Raw genomic sequence first — 20,413 nt, 5'->3', positions numbered from 1 at the left:
CCATCTCAGGTGCTGGGCCTGCTGCCCCTGCCCGTAGCCTTCGTCTCTACAAGAATCCTGGTGATGTCAACGTCTCTACAGAGAATAAATAGCCTGACTCCTCTCTCTCCACGCTATCAGCATCCTTTCCCTTTATTCAACGTCAGCCACCCACTTCCACCATCACTGGCCAGCCTTCCAATCACCTGGACCATCTCCAAGCTGAAACACTGCCCCGGGCTTCCGCTCTCAGACCACACCTTCTCTGCATCCTGCTTCGCATCCGTCCTTTGAATGCCAGCCCCTTCCTCCTCTGCTTCCAATTGCCCCGTGTCAGGCTCCCTCCTGTCTTCGCCATCCCGAGCTAGATTTTCATACCAACTGCATTTCGTAGAAGAAGATATTCTTAAGTGAAGAGATGGCTCTGAAAAGTATTATTTGTATTATGCTATTTTTCTTTCTTTTTTTTTTCCGAGGAAGATTAGCACTGAGCTAACATCTGCTGCTATGCTATTTTTCTATGTGACTAAATACTCCTTTTATGCTGTAATTAACTTTTTTGAAAAAAAAAATTATGAGTATGAAATTTGTAAATTTTATTATTTAGAAGCTAAGTTCCTGAAAAAGTATGGCTGTCTTTTAAAATAGCGATTATTATGACACGGCAAATATATTTGTGACTCAGAAGCTGCAAGCTAAGAGGGTTTCAGTTTTCACAACACGTCACCCCTTTCCCTTCTTTTCAGCATCGGATACTGATTCGCAGTTCATGGAATGCCACCGACTTGTAAATTCCGGGCAGGTTTCCCTGGTGGCACGGGTCCAGAGCTCCAAGCCTCAGTTCTGTGTCTGGTGAGAGTTTGAGAAATGGAACTGTGGCTTTGAAAGAGATTTTATGCAACTATGAGGCCAACATTTCACTTTCCAAAACAGGTGCAAAGCTAATTTCTTGCTTATGGCACTGCCCATGGGACACAGTGCTCCCAGCAGGATGAAACTTAGGGGGGAGATAGCAACTGTCTGTGAGGGGTGGGAGGGGAGATGGGGAGGAAGGGACCAGGGCAAGAGGGACTATGAGCGACATGTGTGGGATGCATCACTTGCTTCTCAGCAATTAGCTGTTTGGGTGCCTCAGTCTTTTCTCCTAGAGGATTATCATAAGCTGGCCCTTCACTGCCATTCTCCAGATTCTAAATTAAAAGCTGATGATTCATCATGGGATTTCTCCTTTGCTCCATTGGAAGCAGGTGCTATTTAACATCCTGATGGCAGTCAGCATGGCCAGGCAGCAGGAGACATGGCTCGTGGGTGGACCCGGGAGGGAGCCGGTCACCTCTCTCCCCCGCCCCCCACCCCCGGGGACAGTGAGGTCAGTGCCTGCTGCAGCTGCTCCTTCATGCTCCTCAGAAAGCCTTGTTTCCCCGAAGAAAGATGGCATTATTATCGATTTTGTTTGTCACATCCAAATTCAGTGTCCTCTCGTTAATCTCCCAAACCGTTTATGTTTTCATTTTAGAGAGAATCTTTGTAAATGATCCTTTCTCAGTATTTCTCAGGCCAGTCCCCAACAGCCAAGCGCACAGGCTCCCCAGTTCTTCAAAATTCATGCCTGGTTCAGCCCTCACTCTCAGGGCAGAAATAGACAGAATCAACAGAAAGATAACAGCGTGGGTGTTTCACTGGACTGCTCTACAAATGACAGAAGAAAAATGTTGGTGACATTTCAAAATAGACAGTCATACTCAGCCCCCTGAATGAATGAGAGGGAAAGACAGATTAAGTGAGGAAAGAAAGAAATGGAAGGAAGGAAGGGAGGGAGGGAGGGTGGGGGGAGGAAAAAGAAGAATGGGTGGAAAAAATGGAGGAAACCACAGAACCAGGTTTTTGCAATTTGAAATAAATTTTACACTCTTTTGCAAATTCTCATAATTATGTGATTCTTTTCAGAGTTTTATTTTTTTCAGTAAGTAATTATACTACTGGCTCTGGGTGCCTCCTGGCTCAACATATTGTGTGTTACCTACAACTCAAAAATTTGTAGCATTAAATTCTAAAGATAGAAAGACAAATTTTAACTTGTATAAATCAAAAGACCTGGAAAGGGGCCGGCCCGGTGGCGTAATGGTTGGGTTCATGCACTCCACTTTGGCGGGCTGGGGTTCACAGGTTTGGATCCTGAGCGCGGACCTATGCAACACTCATCAAGCTGTGCTGTGGCAGCATCCCACATGTAAAATAGAGGAAGATGGGCCCTGATGTTAGCTCAGGGCCCATCTTCCTCACCAAAAGAACACAAAAAAAGACCTGAAAAGACCCTAGGCTTGCTGCCAGGAACACAAGCGCTGGCCAAGACTCTGCCACCCTCAGCGGCGTGATTTCACACAAGAACCTTCAAGAGTCTGTGCCTCAGTTTCCTTATGCATAAAAGAGGGAAGAAACAAGCCATGCCTCTGACCATTTTTAGCCTTATTCCCTGAAGGTATATATAACCCAACAGGCATGAATTTGGAATTATGAGGCTGTGCTCCTTCACCAGTTAGCCTTGAAGCTGAGGAGGGACGGCAGACGTGACACGGAAGAAGTGGGAAGTCTGAACTCACCCCTTGCAGTTCAGGCATGTTAATCTGACCAATATTCTACAAATCTCAGGTCTGCAGCTGCTAGTGGTTCAGACATTCAATTTAGTGGGTACGGCCAGCAAATAATGTTATAACATATTCTTTATAATATACAATGTAACAGAACAGAAGAGACTGTATTTCCCGTAATAAGGGTGAGTGGGATTTCATTTCATTCTTTTGTTTCTGAAACAGACACACGTACACGCGTGCTCCATCACCATGTAAAGTGTATTTCTTACTCTAGGTCACAGTCAAGGTCCGAAAGTGGCTGGAAGTGGCTCTAATGATCACCTAACCTGAAGAGGACACCCTGTATGAAACACATCAATGCCAACACGGCTGTCACTTTCATGACAGAAATCGGGGCTGGGGAGCGCTGAGACTGGGGCCCAATCGATTGATGGAGTCTTCCTGCTGTGTTGCCATGGCAACCATTAGGCTTCCCCCATCCCCACATTTGCAGGATCTTGTCATTTGCCTTTGCTGCGCCTGTGAGAACCTGCTGTGCAGGGCTCCGTGTGTGGCTCCGAGCCCCCGATGTCTATACCCCACAGGGGGATGGAAGTCCAACGGGAAGCCCCCCCAGACCCAGCAGGTGCTGGCAGACCGCCCCCCTGGGGCTGAGCGATGAGTTCTGATCAGGCTTTTGTCCTTTCTCCTGTCCTGGGAGAGATGTGCTCAGAGTACCAGAATGCGGTGGAGTGAAAAGGGCAGACAGATGTCTCCTTTTCCCTCGGTGACAGTCTGAATGCCCCCCCGCCCCCCGCCCCCAACAAGGGCTGGGCTCCCACCTCTCGGTGATGACGAAACACAACAAATGAGGTGTCGCACGGCTTCCCCCACGGCGCCAGGGCCACTCCTCCTGCTCCAAACAGAGAAACCACTGGGAAAGCAGCCCTGAGATGCCGGAGTTGTGACAGGCTCTAGTTCACAAGGAAGATTCAGGATTTCTATCCAGACCCTGCTTCATCTTCGCTGCATACGTAGTATCTGCATTTTGATCTTTCCATCATTGAAGAAAGGAAATTGAGGTTCTTAAGGACACAAATACACAAAGTAAAGGAATTGTTTAAGGAAACCACATCCTCTGACCATCTCTGTGTAAGCCCAGTGTTCTCTACACGCATTATATTTTTTTCATCAAATATTTAATCCCTTTTCAGTGAGTTCAAAGGATCCTTTAAGACTAGAATGAGGCTAGTAATCAGAAAACAACCAATTTTAAAAATGGGCAAAAGATTTGAGCAGACACTCCCCCAGAGAAGATACAAGGATGGCACATAGAGATGATGCTCACAGTATCAGTCATCAGGGGAGCAATGATCAAAACCATAACCAGATTTTGCCACAGATCTAGGAGAGTAGCTAAAATTCAAATGTGATGACACCAAGTGTTGGCCAGGACATGTGACAACTAAGACGGTGCAACTACTTTGGAAACCAGTTTCATAGTTTCTTCTTTTTTGTGTGTGAGGAAGATTGGCCCTGAGCAAACATCTGTGCCAATCTTCCTCTACTTTGTGTGGGACGCCACCTCAGCATGGCTTGATAAGCGGTGCTAGGTCCATGCCCAGGATCTGAACCTGTGAATCTTGGGCTGCCAAAGCAGAGTGCACACACTTAACCACTATGCCACGTGGCTGGCCTCTAGTTTGACAGTTTCTTAAAAAGTTAAATATACATCTACCATATGACCCCCCCCTTTCCACTCTTAGGTATCTACCCAAGAGAAATTATATGTGCATACACAGAGGAGTACACGAATGTTTACAGCAGCCTCATGTGTAACAGCCAAACACAGGAAACAACCGGAAAGTCCATCAAGAGGCAAATGGATAATCAAACCATGGTATAGCCACACGATGGAATACTACTCAGCAATGAAAAGGGATATGCTATTGATACATACTATACCCTGCAAGAAGACTGATTCTCTGAGAGGAAAAAAAAATAATAAACAAAAAAAGAGTGTACAATGGAAAATTCCACTTGTCTAGAATTCTAGAAAATGCAAGCTAATCCATCGTGACAAAAAGCTAATCAGTATTTGCTTTGGGACGATGAGGGGAGGGGACCCACAGGGGCAGGGGGAAGGATTTCTAAAGAGACACAGGAAATTTTAGGGACAATGGATATGTCCACTGTTTTGAATGTGGTGATGGTTGCACAGGTGTATACATACGTCAAAACTTATCAAAGCATATGGGTTTATGAATGTGTGGCTCCTTGTGTGTCCAGGACACCTCGCAAAAGCTATAAAACAAAGAAAAGCCTCCTTTGCCTCTAGAGGCCCCTCTCACCACCGTCAACTGTCTCATTTCCTCTAGCTTTACAGCCACCTTCTCCACCATCTTGCTTCCGTGATCTGATTTATTTATTTAATAAATTTATTTATTGCCACCATGATCTGATTTCTACTCTCACAACTCTACCGATCCCACTCTTGCAAAGGCTACTGATTGCCCGCAGAGTGTGACACCCACCAGCCCTTATCCTAGTGGGCCTCGTCATGGCATCCGACACTGGGGTCAACTCCCACTGCCTGCTTCATCGCCCTCGTCTCTCCGCGTCGGTGGTCAGTCTCCTGTTCTCCTCCTATGTTGATGTCTGCTCACCTCGTCTTTGGCGGGTCCTCCCACTTGCCTACTTCTTTCAAGTTAGTTTGTCAGGGCTCTATTTTGCCCTTTGTGGTCCTCACCTACGTCTTCCTTAGGGATCTCAGCCACTCCTTCTTCTGTAGCCACCACCAGGATGCCGATGGCTCCACGCCCCATCTGCCCTCCGACCTCTCTCTCGACTCCACACTCAGATCCATCGGGAGGTCCCGTCAGCCTCTGAAATCCCAGATGTCTGAATCTGAGCTCATTCTCTTCCCCCGAGATTCACCCCCTGACATTCCTTACCCTGAGCAACGTCACACCATCCTCCAAGTCAGAAAACGAGGAGCGCTCTGACACTTCCCCTACATCCATAATCAGTCGCAGAGTCTTCCGAAGTCTATCTGCAAATAGTTTTCAAATTCAGTCCCTTGATTCCACATCCACCACTGTTCTTGATCTCAGCCCTCATCCTCTCTAACCCGGCTTTATCTAAATTCTCCTGTTTTCTCTCCCTCTGCCTGCCAGAGCGATTTTTCTAAAAGGTAAATCTAATCACCATCCCCCACCCCACCTACAAATCTTTCCATCTCTTCCCATTTCCTGGCACTCAATCTAATGTATATAAAAGCATCCGGGAGGATTGTTTGAGACACAGAGTACAGCCTCACATCCCAGGGTTTCTGCTTCAGCAGCTCTCGGGGCGGGGGGGGGGGGGGGGGGGCGGCTCAGGAGTCTACACTTTAACAAAACCCCAGGTGCTTTAGACGCAGGGCTGGGGGGAGCGGGGTATTCTGGAGGGGAAAGGGGCCCTTCAAGAAACCTGGAGATGTTTTTGATTTTTGGTTGTCATCACTGGGAGGAGGGCGTGCTAATGGCATCCGGCGGGTAGAGGCCCAGGGATGCTACTGAACATCCCAGGATGCACAGCACAGCCCCCACCCACCGCGCCACAGCGAAGAATTCTCCGGTCTAAAATGTCAGTGCCGCGAGGCGCCCTGGCCTGGAGCCCTTGCCCAGTCAAAAGCTTCTGCTTGGAATATGATTCCTGAGGGGGCGACTCTGAGCTGTGGTTGGCTGCGCTGGAGTCGGGCACCCTGCAGCCCAGAGGACCCGGGATGGTGGTAGCCTTGGGTACCTCTCCCTGTTGGCAACATGCCTAGTCTCCTTGTTCCTGCTCACTTTTCCGCGCCATGCTCTCTAGATGCCTCATCAGCTCCATGAGCTACTTAATATTCTTCCAATCAATTCCTTTTCTTCCCCCTGAGTTGTTCAGAATTAGTCTCTACTGTTTGTAGCCAGGCATCTAACTGGCACAGCCCTTGTGACTCAGTGTGTCTGGCACTAGAAAGAACTCAATAAATATTTGTTGAATAAATGTCATTACTGCGAAGGAAAGTAAAGAGGATGCATCGTAACCTAAAACCGGGGAAAACAGAATGGTCCAGCCAAACAACACGGTGCCATTTGTCTTTCCAGAAGATGTGTGTTGAAGAACCCAGAGGAGCTCGGGAAGCCCCCTCACCAAACCTATGATCAGAAGGAAATGCTCCCACCTGCTCCCACCTGCTCCCACCTGCTCCCACCACAAGGGCTCACAGACCCCAACGACCTTCTCCAAATGAATCCCCAAACCACCAACTAACTGACCCTTAGACCTTCGTCCTAGGTCAGGATCCAGATCCTTGAGATGGTCCAGCCATCCTCTCAGGAAGTTTCCTCGTCCAGAATGGGATTTCTACCTTCTCTAGGGGCCTCGGTCAAAACTTTGAACTTTCCCACTCCACACGCCAAGCTGTGACCAGTGACCTACTTGCCTGACCAGTGACCGCACAGAGCCTGTGGGTTTGCACATAGTTACATACAAACATTTCAGAGGAAGAGGCCACTGACTCAGGGACGGGCCATGTCAGTCCCACGTCCTACGGAGCGACCAGGACCTCTGTAAGGGATGGAGCCCCGGGACAGGGTGGGAATAGCGGCACAGGTGGGGAGAAGCAGTAAATGCATTAGGACCGAAAGGGGCTTTGGGATCATCTAGTCTCTTCAAAGATGACAAAACTGACCAACCCAAGTTCATGGGGTCAGTGACACTCAGGTCACTAGGGCCCCCATCTTCTGACAAGGACCAGTTCCAGAATTCATAATGTCAAATACAACTTGAAGACGCTCTCTTTCTCTACTGCCCACTCTCCTGACTCACACACCACCTCCATGCCACGCCATCTTTCCTTCTCACAGGACTTCTGCAACCCCCCTTGGAGGTTTATCACCAGCTTTGAGGGCAGTCACCTAGCTTCCGCAGACCTTTGGACTGCTCAGTTTTCCCAGGATATTCAGGGGGACCGTGTAATTAAGTCAATATTTTACAAGCACAGAAAATATCACACATTACGAGTAACAATTTATAGTGTATTAAAATAAATATTAATATTTTATCTCATTAGGACCAACAGCAGAGACCATCAGCTGCATCGTGGAGTCCTCGGTCTCTCACCAGATGACACATCCTCCCCTAAGAACAGGAATCAGACAAGGATGCCCACTTTCACCACTCTTACTTAACATAGTATTGGAAGTCCTAACCAGAGCAATCAGGCAAGAAAAATAAATAAAAGAGATCCAAATTGGAAAGGGAGAAGTGAAACTGTCACTATTCGCAGATGATGTGATTTTATATATGGAAAACCCTAAAGACTCCACCAAAAAACTTTTAGAAACAATAAATGAATACGGTCAAGTTTCAGGAAACAAAATCAACCTAAGAAATCAGTTGCATTTCCATTAGCTCTGTTAGCGAATGCTCTGCCCCCCTTCAGATTTCAATGACCTAACTTGTAAATGAAAGACGTGGTATATAGACACAATGGAATACTATTCAGCCATAAGAAACAATGAAATCTGGCCATTTGTGACAACATGGATGGACCTTGAGGGTATTACGCTAAGCGAAATAAGTCAGAGAGAGAAAGTCAAATACCATATGATCTCACTCATAAGTAGAAGATAAAATGGACAACAAACACACACGTAGCAACAGAGTTTGGATTGGTGGTTTCCAGAGGAGAAGGGGGAGGGAGGAGGGTGAAAGGAGTGATCAGGCACATGTGTGTGGTGATGGATTGTCATTAGTCTTTGGGTGGTGAGCATGATGTAATCTACACAGAAACTGAAATATGATGTACACCTGAAAGTTATATAATGTTATAAACCAACGTGACCTCAATTAAAAAAATAATAAACAACAAAAAAATGCCACATCCAGCCCACCCCCACCCCCCACCCCCACCCCTCACCAAGCCAGCCCTCCAAGGCTGATGGGGCTCTGTTCTCAATGACTCCTGGTTTGTGACCTGGATTTCCACACACTTTTTCCCATCCCAAATCTGACCTTATTAGAGACCTGCCATATGAAAATAGTTCCAAATAAATGAAGGGGAAAGAAAGATAGGAACCGTTACATTTCTATAATTGGAATGGAGTCATTTCCTCTGTTACCAGTTATCCAAAATGGTACCTGTTCATGGGAGCTACTCGGTGGGTAACCACTCAGGAGAGAAGGAAGTGTGTGGTTTCGGTGAGTGTGAAGGCCGGCTGCCATGTTCTAGAAGAGGCTCCACCACCTGTTGTGAAGACAGAGGGCCAAATCAAGGTCCATTTCTGCTGAGGACCACCTCTCCAAAGTGTCTCACACCGGAGGAATATACAGCCACTCTACACACCCCAGATTAGAAGCGGACTTTACCACCCAACGATCCATGTTGGGATGAAGACAAATGGGAGGATGAAAAACAGCAAGTGACTTTTTCTCTAAAGACATGGTTCATTCATGGACAGTCTTCCAGGCGCAGAGGTCAGGGTGGTCGGAAAGTCCAAAGTTGAAAATGTATTTGATTGCTGACTCCTTTTCTGTACAGCCGGGAAAACAGTTAACAATAGTGTGTTTTCCTTTCATGATGAAGAAAGAGATGGTCTGGTCCATGAGGAAAGCACTTTAGAATGGAAAGGACCCTCGAAGTTTTCTCAGGTGGTTTCCCAGCAGTGGAGGAGGATTTGGGGAGCCACCTCAAGCCTCTGTTGCTCCCTCAGTGGTCACAGAACAAGGCCTGTGGCCGTGGAGCAGAATGAAGCCAACCGGCCAAAGCTGGAGTTCCATCTACGGTGGGGGCCTCCTGGATGATGAAAAGACACTGGAGGCCAGGAGGCCCCGATGTCAGTGGCTACCATGATCTTCCATTAACTGTGTGGCTTTGAGCACTTAATTCCAAGCTCACATGGCTAAGAAATGGAAGATCAAGGATTCTGCCCAGGTGCGCTGGATTCCAACGTCTGTTAACTCTCTGGCGCTCTGTTAGCAAATGCTCTGCCCCCTTTCAGATTTCAGTGACCTAACTTGTAAATGGAATTGGAAAGACCTTACCTGCCTGAGGCAGGAGTTCAAGTCAACATCTTGGGACCCTCTGGCTCCCAACTCTAAGGGGCTCATCCATCTGTACCCTAAACCAACCGGAGGTGAAGTGGCTCTATTTGTTCAGTAAAATGTGGGAGTTTTTTCCCCACGGTCTTGGAGTAGTTTCAATATTACTGAAAGCCACTTGCTCAGATTTTCAGACTGGGGACTGAAATTTCTCTGGAACTCCTTCTATCCCCCCCATTACCTGGGGATGTGGAGATCTCATGGGACCTTCGATTCCAAGGTCTCCCCACTGTGAACGATGATTGGGAAGACACATGTACGAATGGGTTTTAAATTATTGATGTGCTCGATCTATTTAGATGACTCCATGAGGCAGGGGTGTAGGAAGTCAAGTTTTAGTCAGTGGGTCCCAGCACCGGCCCCACATTAGAATCACCCAGGGAGTTTGAGCCTGATGCCGAGGCACCCCCCAGACTCTGAATGGAGACCCTGAATCGCTGGGCAAACCTTGGCTTTTTGTTGTTTTGTTTTGTTTTGAACTATCCAAGGGCAGCCAGGGTTGAACACAGACCACTCAGGGCACAGAAGAGCTAACTCAGCTGGGAAGGAAAAAAATCGCATAATGGTGCTGCCATTTAAAAGTCATTTTAAAGACTCACAAAAACTCCACATTATGGCCAAGAGTATTTAAGAACGTAATATATTTCATTTCTTTCTTGAATCTTTTTCATGAGAGTTGGAGGGGTATAAAAATCTGCTCTCCAGAGTTGCTAGATTTATTTTTGCGGAACGAAAACAGAATCCGAAAGCTCCCAAACAATGTAGTGTTTGTTTTTCCCCAGTGCTATTTTAAATAAAGTGCACTTTCAGGCCTGCTGCGGGATTTTCAGGCGTGGTTTTAATCTCCCTTTAATTCCCTAGAGAAACAATCAGGCCAGCCCTCCTTCCTGGACCAACACAGGGAGTGCCCAGGTGGCCTCACCCGGAGGTGAGCGCTCAGAAGTGTCTGGTCGTCCACCCCCCACTCTCCCCAGCTCCTCCTCGCCCCAAGCTGTCTCAGGCAGAGTCTGTCTTTTGCCTTCCTCGCCAACCCTGCCTTCACTCTCCCCGCTGGGTCCCCGCCGCCCTCCCCGGTGCCCCGCGCGCCCACTGGCGCACTGCGCGCTCAGGGCGCGGCTCCAGCTGGCAGGGGCTCCCTGGGGCCACGCGGGCCCCCCCAGTCCGGGCACGTTCAGGCCCGGGACTCACCGCGGTCCCGCGTCTCCAGCCGGTTGTCACAACACAAGCCAGCCGCGCCTGGCGACCGACGCGCGTCCGTGCGCTCAGCGTCCCCTATCCTCGTCTACCGTTCTATCCAACAGCTGCCTGGTTCATGCTGGAATTCACTGCTGATTTGTCCTCGCGATGTAATTGTCTTGCTCTGCTTAGATTGAGAAAGCTCCTTGGGGTTTTTGCATCCTCTCTTGTTGCCTGGAAACTAATGGGCACTCAGGAACACCATATGCACTTCCATCTTTAAAAACTGCACGCACGTGTGGATACTTACAATTAAACTAAATATATAGTCTGATAGGACCTGATTAGGCTAAATAACTCTCAAAATAGAAGTCATTTTCTGTGTCTGTTATTCAATCAATCACATCATTCCATCCTTTCAGGGGCTTCCACGGGTCAGATCCTGACACCAGAAGAGTGACAAGGGAGACTAGAACATCCTTGGGATGGGGGGTCTGTGGGTGAGCCCCCATTCCTGTAGGGGCCCATGTCCCCATGGTAGGAAACACAACTAAAGCTTCTGGACTTAACTTGTTTACTCCAACCAGGAAGTGAGCAGTTACACGAAAGAGAGATGGAGCCCCTCCCCGCCCCACCCCTGCCCACAAGTCACTCCTAACCTCATCCCCTTTGCCCTAAGGGGACAGGGCCTGGACAGGGTGCCGATCTAAGAGGAAGAAAAAAAACCAGTTTGTAAGGGAGTTCCTTTACTGATTATAAAACTACAAGCCCGCTCCCCTCCATCCTTAAAGCCTGAGAACTGTACGTGTGGCAGACCTGCTGACGTTTGAATCTCAGCCCCTACAGTGACTGCTGTGTGACAGTGGGCAAGCTGATGGCCTTTCTGGGCCTCAGTCCTCTCATCTGCAAAATGGTGCCTACCTCACAAGGATTCAAGATAATTAAAAGTGTTTATACATGGGCAGTGTGCAGCATTAAAGAAAAAATTACTCTGGGGCTTGTTAAAATAGTGAGTTTATTCAGGACTATTGCATTAGGTGTCAAGCCTCTCACAACAGGGAGAGAGGTCAGGCTCAATTCCAAAGAGAGCATAGACCACTGGGGGTTGATGGGCCAGGAGCAGAGTGGAGGGTCAGTGGATAGAAGATTGGGGTCAAGAGTCGGGGATTCTTGCTGAGGGCAGGCCAGGACAATCAGCTATCCAGGGCGGCGAATCTCTCTAAACCAACTTAGCAGGATTCCTTCACCAACTGGACAAGCCAGGCCAAGGGCAGGGCCAAGGATGAGGCCTAGTCGACAAGAGGCTCAGAGGAGCCCCGCTGACTCAAGGTCGGTCAAGGAGAGAGTCTGTCCTTGGAGACAAAGTCTGGAGGACTCTACATACTTCGTAAACATTAGCAATTATTGTCACATTTCACATGCTGTGTAGAATACTTTTAAAAACATCCAAGGAAAGCAAACAATTTATCAAAGAAGAAATACTAACAGTCAACACATGAAAATAAATTAAAAAGTTCAACTTTACCATTCATCAAAGAGATCCAACAAGAAGTCTTTTTCTTTTGCCTACCAAATTAACATTTCAAAAAATTATAATACCACATGTTTTTAGGAGTGAATGGAAAGGACGTTCTCAGACACCACACTGGAGTGTACGTTGGTATAAATTTTCTGGAGGAAAAGTCACCAAGAACAATTCAAGATATTCAGACTCTCGGCTTCCTTTTCCAGAAGTTCACCCCAAGAAAAGTCAGAAGAGTACATAAAGACACGTGAACATCGCTGTTCACTGAAGTGTCCTTTATAATTCATAGAAACCTAAATATTGGAGGACACAGCTATTTACTTGGGTGGTATTTATAAAGTCCATAAAAAAGGAGGGCAAACTAAATGTTTGTTTTGGAAATTTGTTTTCAAAATGATGGTGATAGGGGAAAGCTACACAGCCAATAAAAGCCTGTGGTAGGAAAATGTTTAATAACGTGAGAGGATTCTCATGTTAACGTTTCGTAGCTCTCTTTATCTATGCATAGATACGAAAAGGCAAATGCACAAAGATGATAACAAGGTGATATCCAGATAGTAGAACCATGAATGATTTTTGTTTTCTAATTTAAACCTCTCTGTATTCTCCTAGGATTTTTACAAGCAGGAAAAACCTAGTTATTAAAAAGGGACAAAAGCTTATCATTCTATTTTGATATTTAGAAGAAACAATCCCTTTAAGCCGATACAATCATGCATCGCTTAACACCAGGATATGTTCTTAGAAATGCATCATTAGGCTGTTTCGCCGTTGTACAAACATCACAGAGTGTACCTACACAAACCTAGATAGCACAGCCTGTGACACACCTAGGCCGTGTGGTACTAACCTTATGGGATCTCTGTTGTATATGCGGTCTGTCGTTGACGGAGACGTCGTTATGTGGCGCAGGACTGCACTTCCTTCATAAGTACCGAATGTCATGGAACATTTCCCAGAATCCTCCTGCTTCCTTTTGTTTGTGTTGTATCACTGTCAAATCCCTCACCTCCTAAGAAATAGCTTTTTTTCCCCTCAATCTGGTATTTCCATTTGTAGAACAATGAGACAAAGCATAAGAAAATGCTTTAAATACTGTTACTCAGGAACCAAAAGTACTATTATAATTAATCAGAAGAATCGTCATTCCGTTCAGAAAACTGGTGCAGGATTATGAGGGCATCGAAGTCTCAGTTACTTATCATCTTTAGTTACTTCTCTCGATGGGGGTGATAAAACAGATGCCCAACATGAGATAAAGCCTCAGAATTCCTCTTGATAAAAAATGAACTTACTTTTCTATTTCTGCTATTTAATTACTTTTTAAAAAATATTTCAAATGTCCTGAAGCTACTACTGAAAAAGAACAGCAACTTAGCTGACAAATGAGCAGTAGTGTTGGCTACATTCTTCCCTCCTCGGAGGGCTTCACAGAGATAGGGGACAATCCCCCGAGGTGCGGTGACGCTTACAGAAGTCTGGGTCTTTCTTCGGGAGTGTGGAAGGTGGGCTGTGCAGCAAAGCATAGAATTCCTTAGGTTTACCTCTCAGCCCTACCACTTAGTAGCTCTGGAGACTTGGGCGACCCTCCTTAAAACTACCCATCCCTGCTCCTGGGGGGCCCTGCAAGACCCTCTATGACCTGCCCAAGCCTGTCACCTCCCTCTGGGCTCCCTGCTCATTCACCATTCAGGCTTCCTTGTGGCTCAGTCCCGCCACTTAGCTGATCTCCCTGCCTGACCACTAGCCCCCCAGGGTTTGAGTGGCCGGCCCCCTCAGCTTCTTAAAGTATTTCTCAGATTCATCTTCTCAGTGACAGCTACCCAGCTGCCCAACTGCAGTGGCAGCCACCGCCCCACTGTACTTGATGTGCTTTTTCTTTTTCCCATGGCGCAGATCACCTTCTGACATACCTCACCATTTTCCTCATTATTTATTGTCTCCCACCACTAGGATACAAGCCCCACAAGGATGTGCGCAGTGCTGCATCCGGAGCCCTCAGACCAGCACTGGTCCGCACTCGGCATCTAGCAAGTGAATGATTGTGGTGGCTGCGTGGTACGATGCACGTAGGGTGCCCAGCTCAGAACAGGTGCTCTGTGTTCCTGAGCTGTAGCGGCCAGTGGCATCCACCCCACACTTCTCTGGTCACATCCTCATTTCTCCACCCGCAATGTATGAGGTCAAACTACAACCACCCTCTCCCCAAAATCTGCGTTCTGCAGGGAGTGACCCCCAGGCAGAAACACGAGACCCTGACAGACTCCCCCATTAGTGCCTACAGCCCAGATCCCCAAGGCTGCTCTGGTCCCACCCTTCCCAAAACCTGGTTCCTCAGCTTTTCCTTCCATCCTTTTTAGCTCCCATAGCCTTCTCAGAACTTTCTTTTTTGCTCAAGTTGAAGCAGAGTTGGCTTCTGTTTCTAGAAACCTAAATATAGATTTAGTTTTCTCTATTTGAATGCTTTTACGGGTGGTGAAAACCAAGATTAGAAAGTCGCTCGTCTTTAATTAACAACTGGACTCAGCCCCAGATGTGGTAGCGTGTGGCTTCTGCCCAAACAACCCTCAAAGAGTCACTTCCTCGAACTGGAAAACCACACAGGCTATCTCGCTCTGCAGACGGTAGAAGCTGTCAAGATACAAGCAAAGCTGCAGATTAAACCCCCCAGAACCATGCAATACGAATCCTAGTGTTAATTACTAGGAGGATCCGATACCAAAGAAATACAGTTAAAAATCCCCCATCCTTCCCAGAACCCATGGCCCTTGACTTACACCGCGATCCTGTTAGCAGAAAGGACATGCGTTTGTTTGCCCATTTCTGGTTGCTATCGACGCTCCCAGTGAATTGATTTTTGAGTTACCAGCTGCCTTGCTGCTATGTTGAGAAAGCATCAGATCACTATCTTATTTGGCTACTTAATACTTTAGGTAAAGATGGATATAAAAGATAATCAAAGGGTAAACAAGGCAGGTTGTGAAGTATAAACTGGAGTGCTGAAGTCTAAAGGTGGTGGATAATGCCATCGCATTTGGAACTCTGATAGAGGGACCGCGGGAGCGAGTGGGGAGAAAACTGGGTGACCCTGAGAACCCCATTTCATGCCCGATTCTTCTGAAGCCTGAGTTTCGTTGTCCTACCTGCCTGTAGATTTCTCTCGGTGCTGAGAAAGCAGAATACGAGAGCACCTCACGGGGGTTGTAGTACCCGTTTCCAATGAGGAAGGATGCATCTAACAGGAGAGAAGACAGGGGCAAAAATAGCTCCACCTCAGGACAGATATGGCCCAAGTCAGGGGACAGTAGGACAGGAAGGGGGGTAACTGTGGGCGTGCAGTGGCTCCAGCAAGGAGGTGACACTGAGTTTTCAAGTGTGACAGTGACTGCTGTGTCTATTAGCACAACCACAAGCACAAGCAGCCTGCAAGTCTGGAGTTTGTGCAGGAAGTAGCTGGGATGACAATGATCTGAAAGGAGGGCTGAGTAGTCAGGGTCCACCATGAGGGGACAGCCAGGGGCTGGGCCAGAGCCAGGGGCCTGGGTTGAGCAGGCGCTCAGCACATGCTCCTGGATTACCTCCTTCCCTTTAAAATCTCCACGGACCATCAACATTTTAAAATACGAGTTAAATACGAGTAAAAAGTATGAGTCAATGAGTTTACAGGAGTGAAGAAGATCAAATGGACCCCAAATCTGAATTAGGGGAAGGAAAGAGTCTAGACCAGCTCTTTCAGTCCTGCACATCAATGGGGAGATGAGGGAAGAGCCAATGAGAACCATTTCATCCTTAGAATTAAGTATCAATTTAAATCTGAACTACAGCCGAGTTCAAATCTGTGCTGATATCTAATTGCAAACACATAATGCACAAAGTACTTTTGTTTAAATCTTCTTTCTTTGTCTGCTTGAAGAAACCCAGAAAAGACAAGACAACAGAAAATTAATCTTTTCAATGAAGATTACAGTGATCATGGGACCATGAGTAGCTTTCCTTTCTTTGCTCCAAACTGATCTTTTACTTTTCAAATTTTAATATTATACAACCACGAGGGGTTGATTAATGTCACTAGAGATCTAGTGTCTCCTTTTGTTGTAAATTATAGAATTTGTACTTGATTGTAAGATTGTAAGCTTTTATGAGATACTAAGTGTTTTGAGAATGGAAAAACCACGTGAGTAACGTCCTGCAGTCAAGAATTGACACACAAACAGAACAGACCCCTAAGGAGTCAGAGGGAGCCTGTGGCAGCCGTGGGGGAGGTTTTTGTATTTATTTAACGATTTCTCGGGTGTTCGTTTTGCCGGTGGCTTTAAACTGGAGAGCACAGATGAGTACCTTGCCCTGAGCTCACTTTTTGCTGTGGTTTTCGTTATTTTAAGAAATGATTATCTGGCCGAAAAGCATAGAGAATTCTGAATAAAGGCGATCAATTTCTCACTTTGGGTTTACTGTGCCCTAAATGGTCCCTTACTTAATAACAATGAGCTGTAAGAGGCTACTTCCAAAGAACACGCAGGGGATGCTTTTGAATCCTTACAGCTGGCAGAGGAAACGAGGACAGGAAGAAAAGCAGAGGATGCCCACCCCGGCTGCACACTGCTAACTCTGGGTGACGGCCACCTCTTTCTCCCGACGTGAAATTGAAATTCACATTGGGGTAGAATCGTAGTAAACCAGAACATCCCTGGAAAGTCCAGCACTTGTGGTTATGGTAACGGTATAACTTTGCATTTCCCCTCTGTCCAGGAAGGAGATGACTCATCGAGAGAGGAAGGTGCTTCTGGCCTGGGTGATGCTCTCTCCCTCCCGTAAGTGTGGATGGGGAGGGAGGCAGGGTCTCTCTGTGCCTGTGGAGGGACTTCCTTTGCGGAGAGAAAGGGCCACAGAGCAAAGACACGCCCATCATGACACTATGACTCTGGGTGCCACAGGAAAACACAACCGCGGGGCAGGCTGTCCTGACAGTTTGTCCTCGGAAGGACATGGGCGGGTCCTCCCAGTGGTCAGAGTTTGACAACCACCAGCACATTTGCCTAAGTCCTTGGTGACAGCCACTGGGGCCCGGGGTTCCTTTGATTCCCACTGGTGACCGTCAAAGCCTTTTGCAGGGCAAATGGGTGAGCCTTTTATCTAATACCAGATGAATGTTTTTCAAATAAACTTTATTTTAAAAAACATAACTTCATTTGTCTTAATTGCAAGATGCATAATACAGTCTCACGAGCAGCGAGGATGGTAGCAAACCTGAGGTCGAATGGAGGAGGAACATACTCCAGGTTGATCTGGGCGACCTACTGAGGCCTTGGGGCGCAGGGAACGGGGACTCGCAACTTTGCCTCTACACATCCGGTATCTCCCGTCACAAGGAGCATGCGTCATTTTATAGTTTTTAAAAATCTCATAAGGAAAGCTTTAACGGAAAATGATTCTACTATGTGATGCCCAACGTTCAGCTGCATATGGCGGAATTTTCTCTTTCCATCTGTCAAGTATCTGGGATTGTAGAAATTATGCAAGACAGCTTCTGGGTCCTTCCAGCATGGCTGGTAAACAAACCTGTGCCGTGTCAACACAACCCACTATAAACAGATTGTTCACAGTTCAGTGATATCCAAGAGCAAATCTGACGGTACCCCTGAAGGACATCTAGATGCTTCTCTTGGCAGCACCACCCTCCATCACCCTCCATCACTGGAGTGCATGCAGAGGCAGGGGCCCCACTAGACCAAGCACTTGGAATTCACCATCTCTTGATTTGCTGGACCAGTCAACAATATCAACATGCTGTACCAGAATCAGTCAGTCATGTTCTGGAAACAATAGCAGGCTCTCCGGCCCCAGCTGAAGGGACAAGGCTTTCATTCTCTGTGATCCAATGTGGGGATGTTAATGGTTCTATTTCAGTTAAAGAAATTGGTGTCTCGCAGAACAGACATGGCTCTGAGACATAGCCGGCTTTACTAGCTGAAAAGGCGACTCTGGACATTTCAATAAACCCAATCCACGTGAAACAGTCTAAGTACAGGGGGGCATTCACACCAGCGAGGCTGCCGTGACGCCCGCAAACTGTGTGGGCTGCTTCTGTCCATACCTCTCCCACAAATAGGGTCCGGAAATATTCCACATATATATTTGGACAACGATGTAACGATATTGATTTGGGTTTGTTTCCTTAAAAGCTAACGCTGAAGGCGTTTCCCATAGACAAGTATCAGAACTGTTTTAAGCTTCAGAGAGTTTGGTTGGACCTCGAGGATGAGGGAAGTTTGGAGAGGGGCTGGCCTGCACACTGCCCAGGAAGGTGGGGCCTGGGAGGGTGGACAAAGGGGACACCTTGGGCACTTTACAAAGCCCACACAAATCGGTCCTTCCCCCTCCCTCCCTGCTCCCCAGCTGTCTCCTCCTGCTGCTGCAGGGCCGGCAGACAGAAAGTGACAGGGCATTGGCTAACCCATTCCTTCCATTCACATCTCTCCCCGGGTTCTGCTCTTCCACCCACCCATCACTTCCTCTAATGCTTCACGTCCTCCCTTCTCCCCTTGAAAATAAAAATTCGAGAGCCAGCCCAGTGGCACGGCAGTTAATTGCAAACGTTCTGCTTCAGTGGCCTGGGGTTCGCCAGTTCGGATCCCGGGTGTGGACATGGCACCGCTTCGCACGCCATGCCGTGGTAGGCGTCCCACATATAAAGTAGAGGAAGATGGGCACGGATGTTAGCTCAGGGCCAGTCTTCCTCAGAAAAAAGGGGAGGATTGGCAGCAGGTGTTAACTCAGGGCTAATCTTCCTCAAATAAAACGAATTCCAACAACTTATTCTGGGGCAAATGGGCCACCTCCAGTTGTCTTGCACAGCCTTATAGATATCTGTGTTTTACGACAAAATTCGAATCTTCAGGGCACTGATAATAAGCGCGTGCATGCTGAGTTCAGGGATGGGGTGACAATAGAAAACGAAGAAATCAGGCCAATTCCAGCCCTTTCCACGGTCTCGAGTGCAGCTGGAAACAGCCGCATTTGTGTTCAGAAAGCACAAGTCTATTTCTTAGTCAGTCGATCTTTATGTAACTCAAAAATTCTCTTTCTCGGGGCTGGCCCCGTGGCCGAGTGGTTAAGTTCACGTGCTCTGCTGCAGGCGGCCCAGTGTTTCGTTGGTTCAAATCCTGGGCGCGGACATGGCACTGCTCATCAGACCACGCTGAGGCAGCGTCCCACATGCCACAACTAGAAGAACCCACAACGAAGAATATACAACTATGTACCGGGGGGCTTTGGGGAGAAAAAGGAAATAATAAAATCTTTAAAAAAAAAAAAATTCTCTTTCTCTTCGTAACTCAGCTCCGCATTTATTTCCTAACGAGGTCTATTGGCAATTCTCAAACAAAGTAACTTAGAAACAACGCACAGCGAGCTATTACTGACGAGACCGGAGTTCCATTTTCCCTGGACAGCCAATTGTCCTTTCCCAGTCCACCGGTGTGGGGTCCCTTCACCTGCTGCTGCCTGCATAGCATTTCAAACGCATTTTTCTGAGACTCTGGCCAAGATTCCATTGTTTTTGGAAGAGTGGCTATAACTTCTCCCTGGAGTTGCTAGGCTCCTAGCACAGATAGGCGTCCCCAGAAACGGTGCCCGTGACTTTGAGGCACGTCTTACGTGGAGTCGGAGAGCAAAGCATGCAAAAGAAATCACCTTCTTCTTCATGCGCCTTCGACTGTGGGGCCTTGGGCACCCACGCGAGCCCGGCTCCCTGAGATGCTGTGCTTTATAATAACTGTGGGATTATTCGAGATGCTCTATCATTAGATTTTCTTCAGTCGACCCTTCCGTGACTCCCGGTGTTTCTCCGCAGACCCTGGGACGATGCAGAAGTGGGTGCTCGCTGTTCTTGAGTCATGAATGAGCCCTTTGTTTGAGTGGCTGTCCCCACTATGAGGGGCGATTGTTCCGGAACTCTCTGGCTCGACTGTCTCTGCCAGGCCAGCACCGCAGCCAGCAGGGCTCACATTCAGGGTCTGTGCCCAGGTAGTAGATGCGG

At 47.5% G+C, this 20,413-nt stretch overlaps 1 protein-coding gene across 13 annotated transcripts in view; it reads right to left on the bottom strand.

The window, feature by feature from the left end:
* LOC139080834 (uncharacterized) overlaps positions 1-13,352 on the bottom strand; it is a 97,899-nt gene extending 84,547 nt beyond the window's left edge. For 6 of the 13 annotated variants that reach the window (XM_070603307.1, XM_070603309.1, XM_070603310.1 and 3 more), the window contains exons 1-2: positions 10,863-11,040; positions 8,715-8,820 (exon numbers count right to left, since the gene is read on the bottom strand). In XM_070603307.1, the coding sequence (XP_070459408.1) occupies positions 8,715-8,798 (84 nt within the window). In that variant the 5' untranslated portion in view covers positions 8,799-8,820; positions 10,863-11,040. Of the gene's footprint in view, positions 1-8,714; positions 8,821-10,862; positions 11,070-13,225 lie in introns of those variants that run through there. The other 7 variants (XR_011535659.1, XR_011535657.1, XR_011535658.1 and 4 more) reach the window with 3 other exon arrangements.
* Positions 13,353-20,413: the final 7,061 nt, after the last annotated feature.

The sequence above is a fragment of the Equus przewalskii genome, chromosome 32, assembly GCF_037783145.1.
Source record: "Equus przewalskii isolate Varuska chromosome 32, EquPr2, whole genome shotgun sequence".
NCBI classification, from domain to species: domain Eukaryota; kingdom Metazoa; phylum Chordata; class Mammalia; order Perissodactyla; family Equidae; genus Equus; species Equus przewalskii.
Note: the sequence above shows the minus strand (reverse complement) of the source record. Positions and strands in the feature narration are given on the sequence as shown.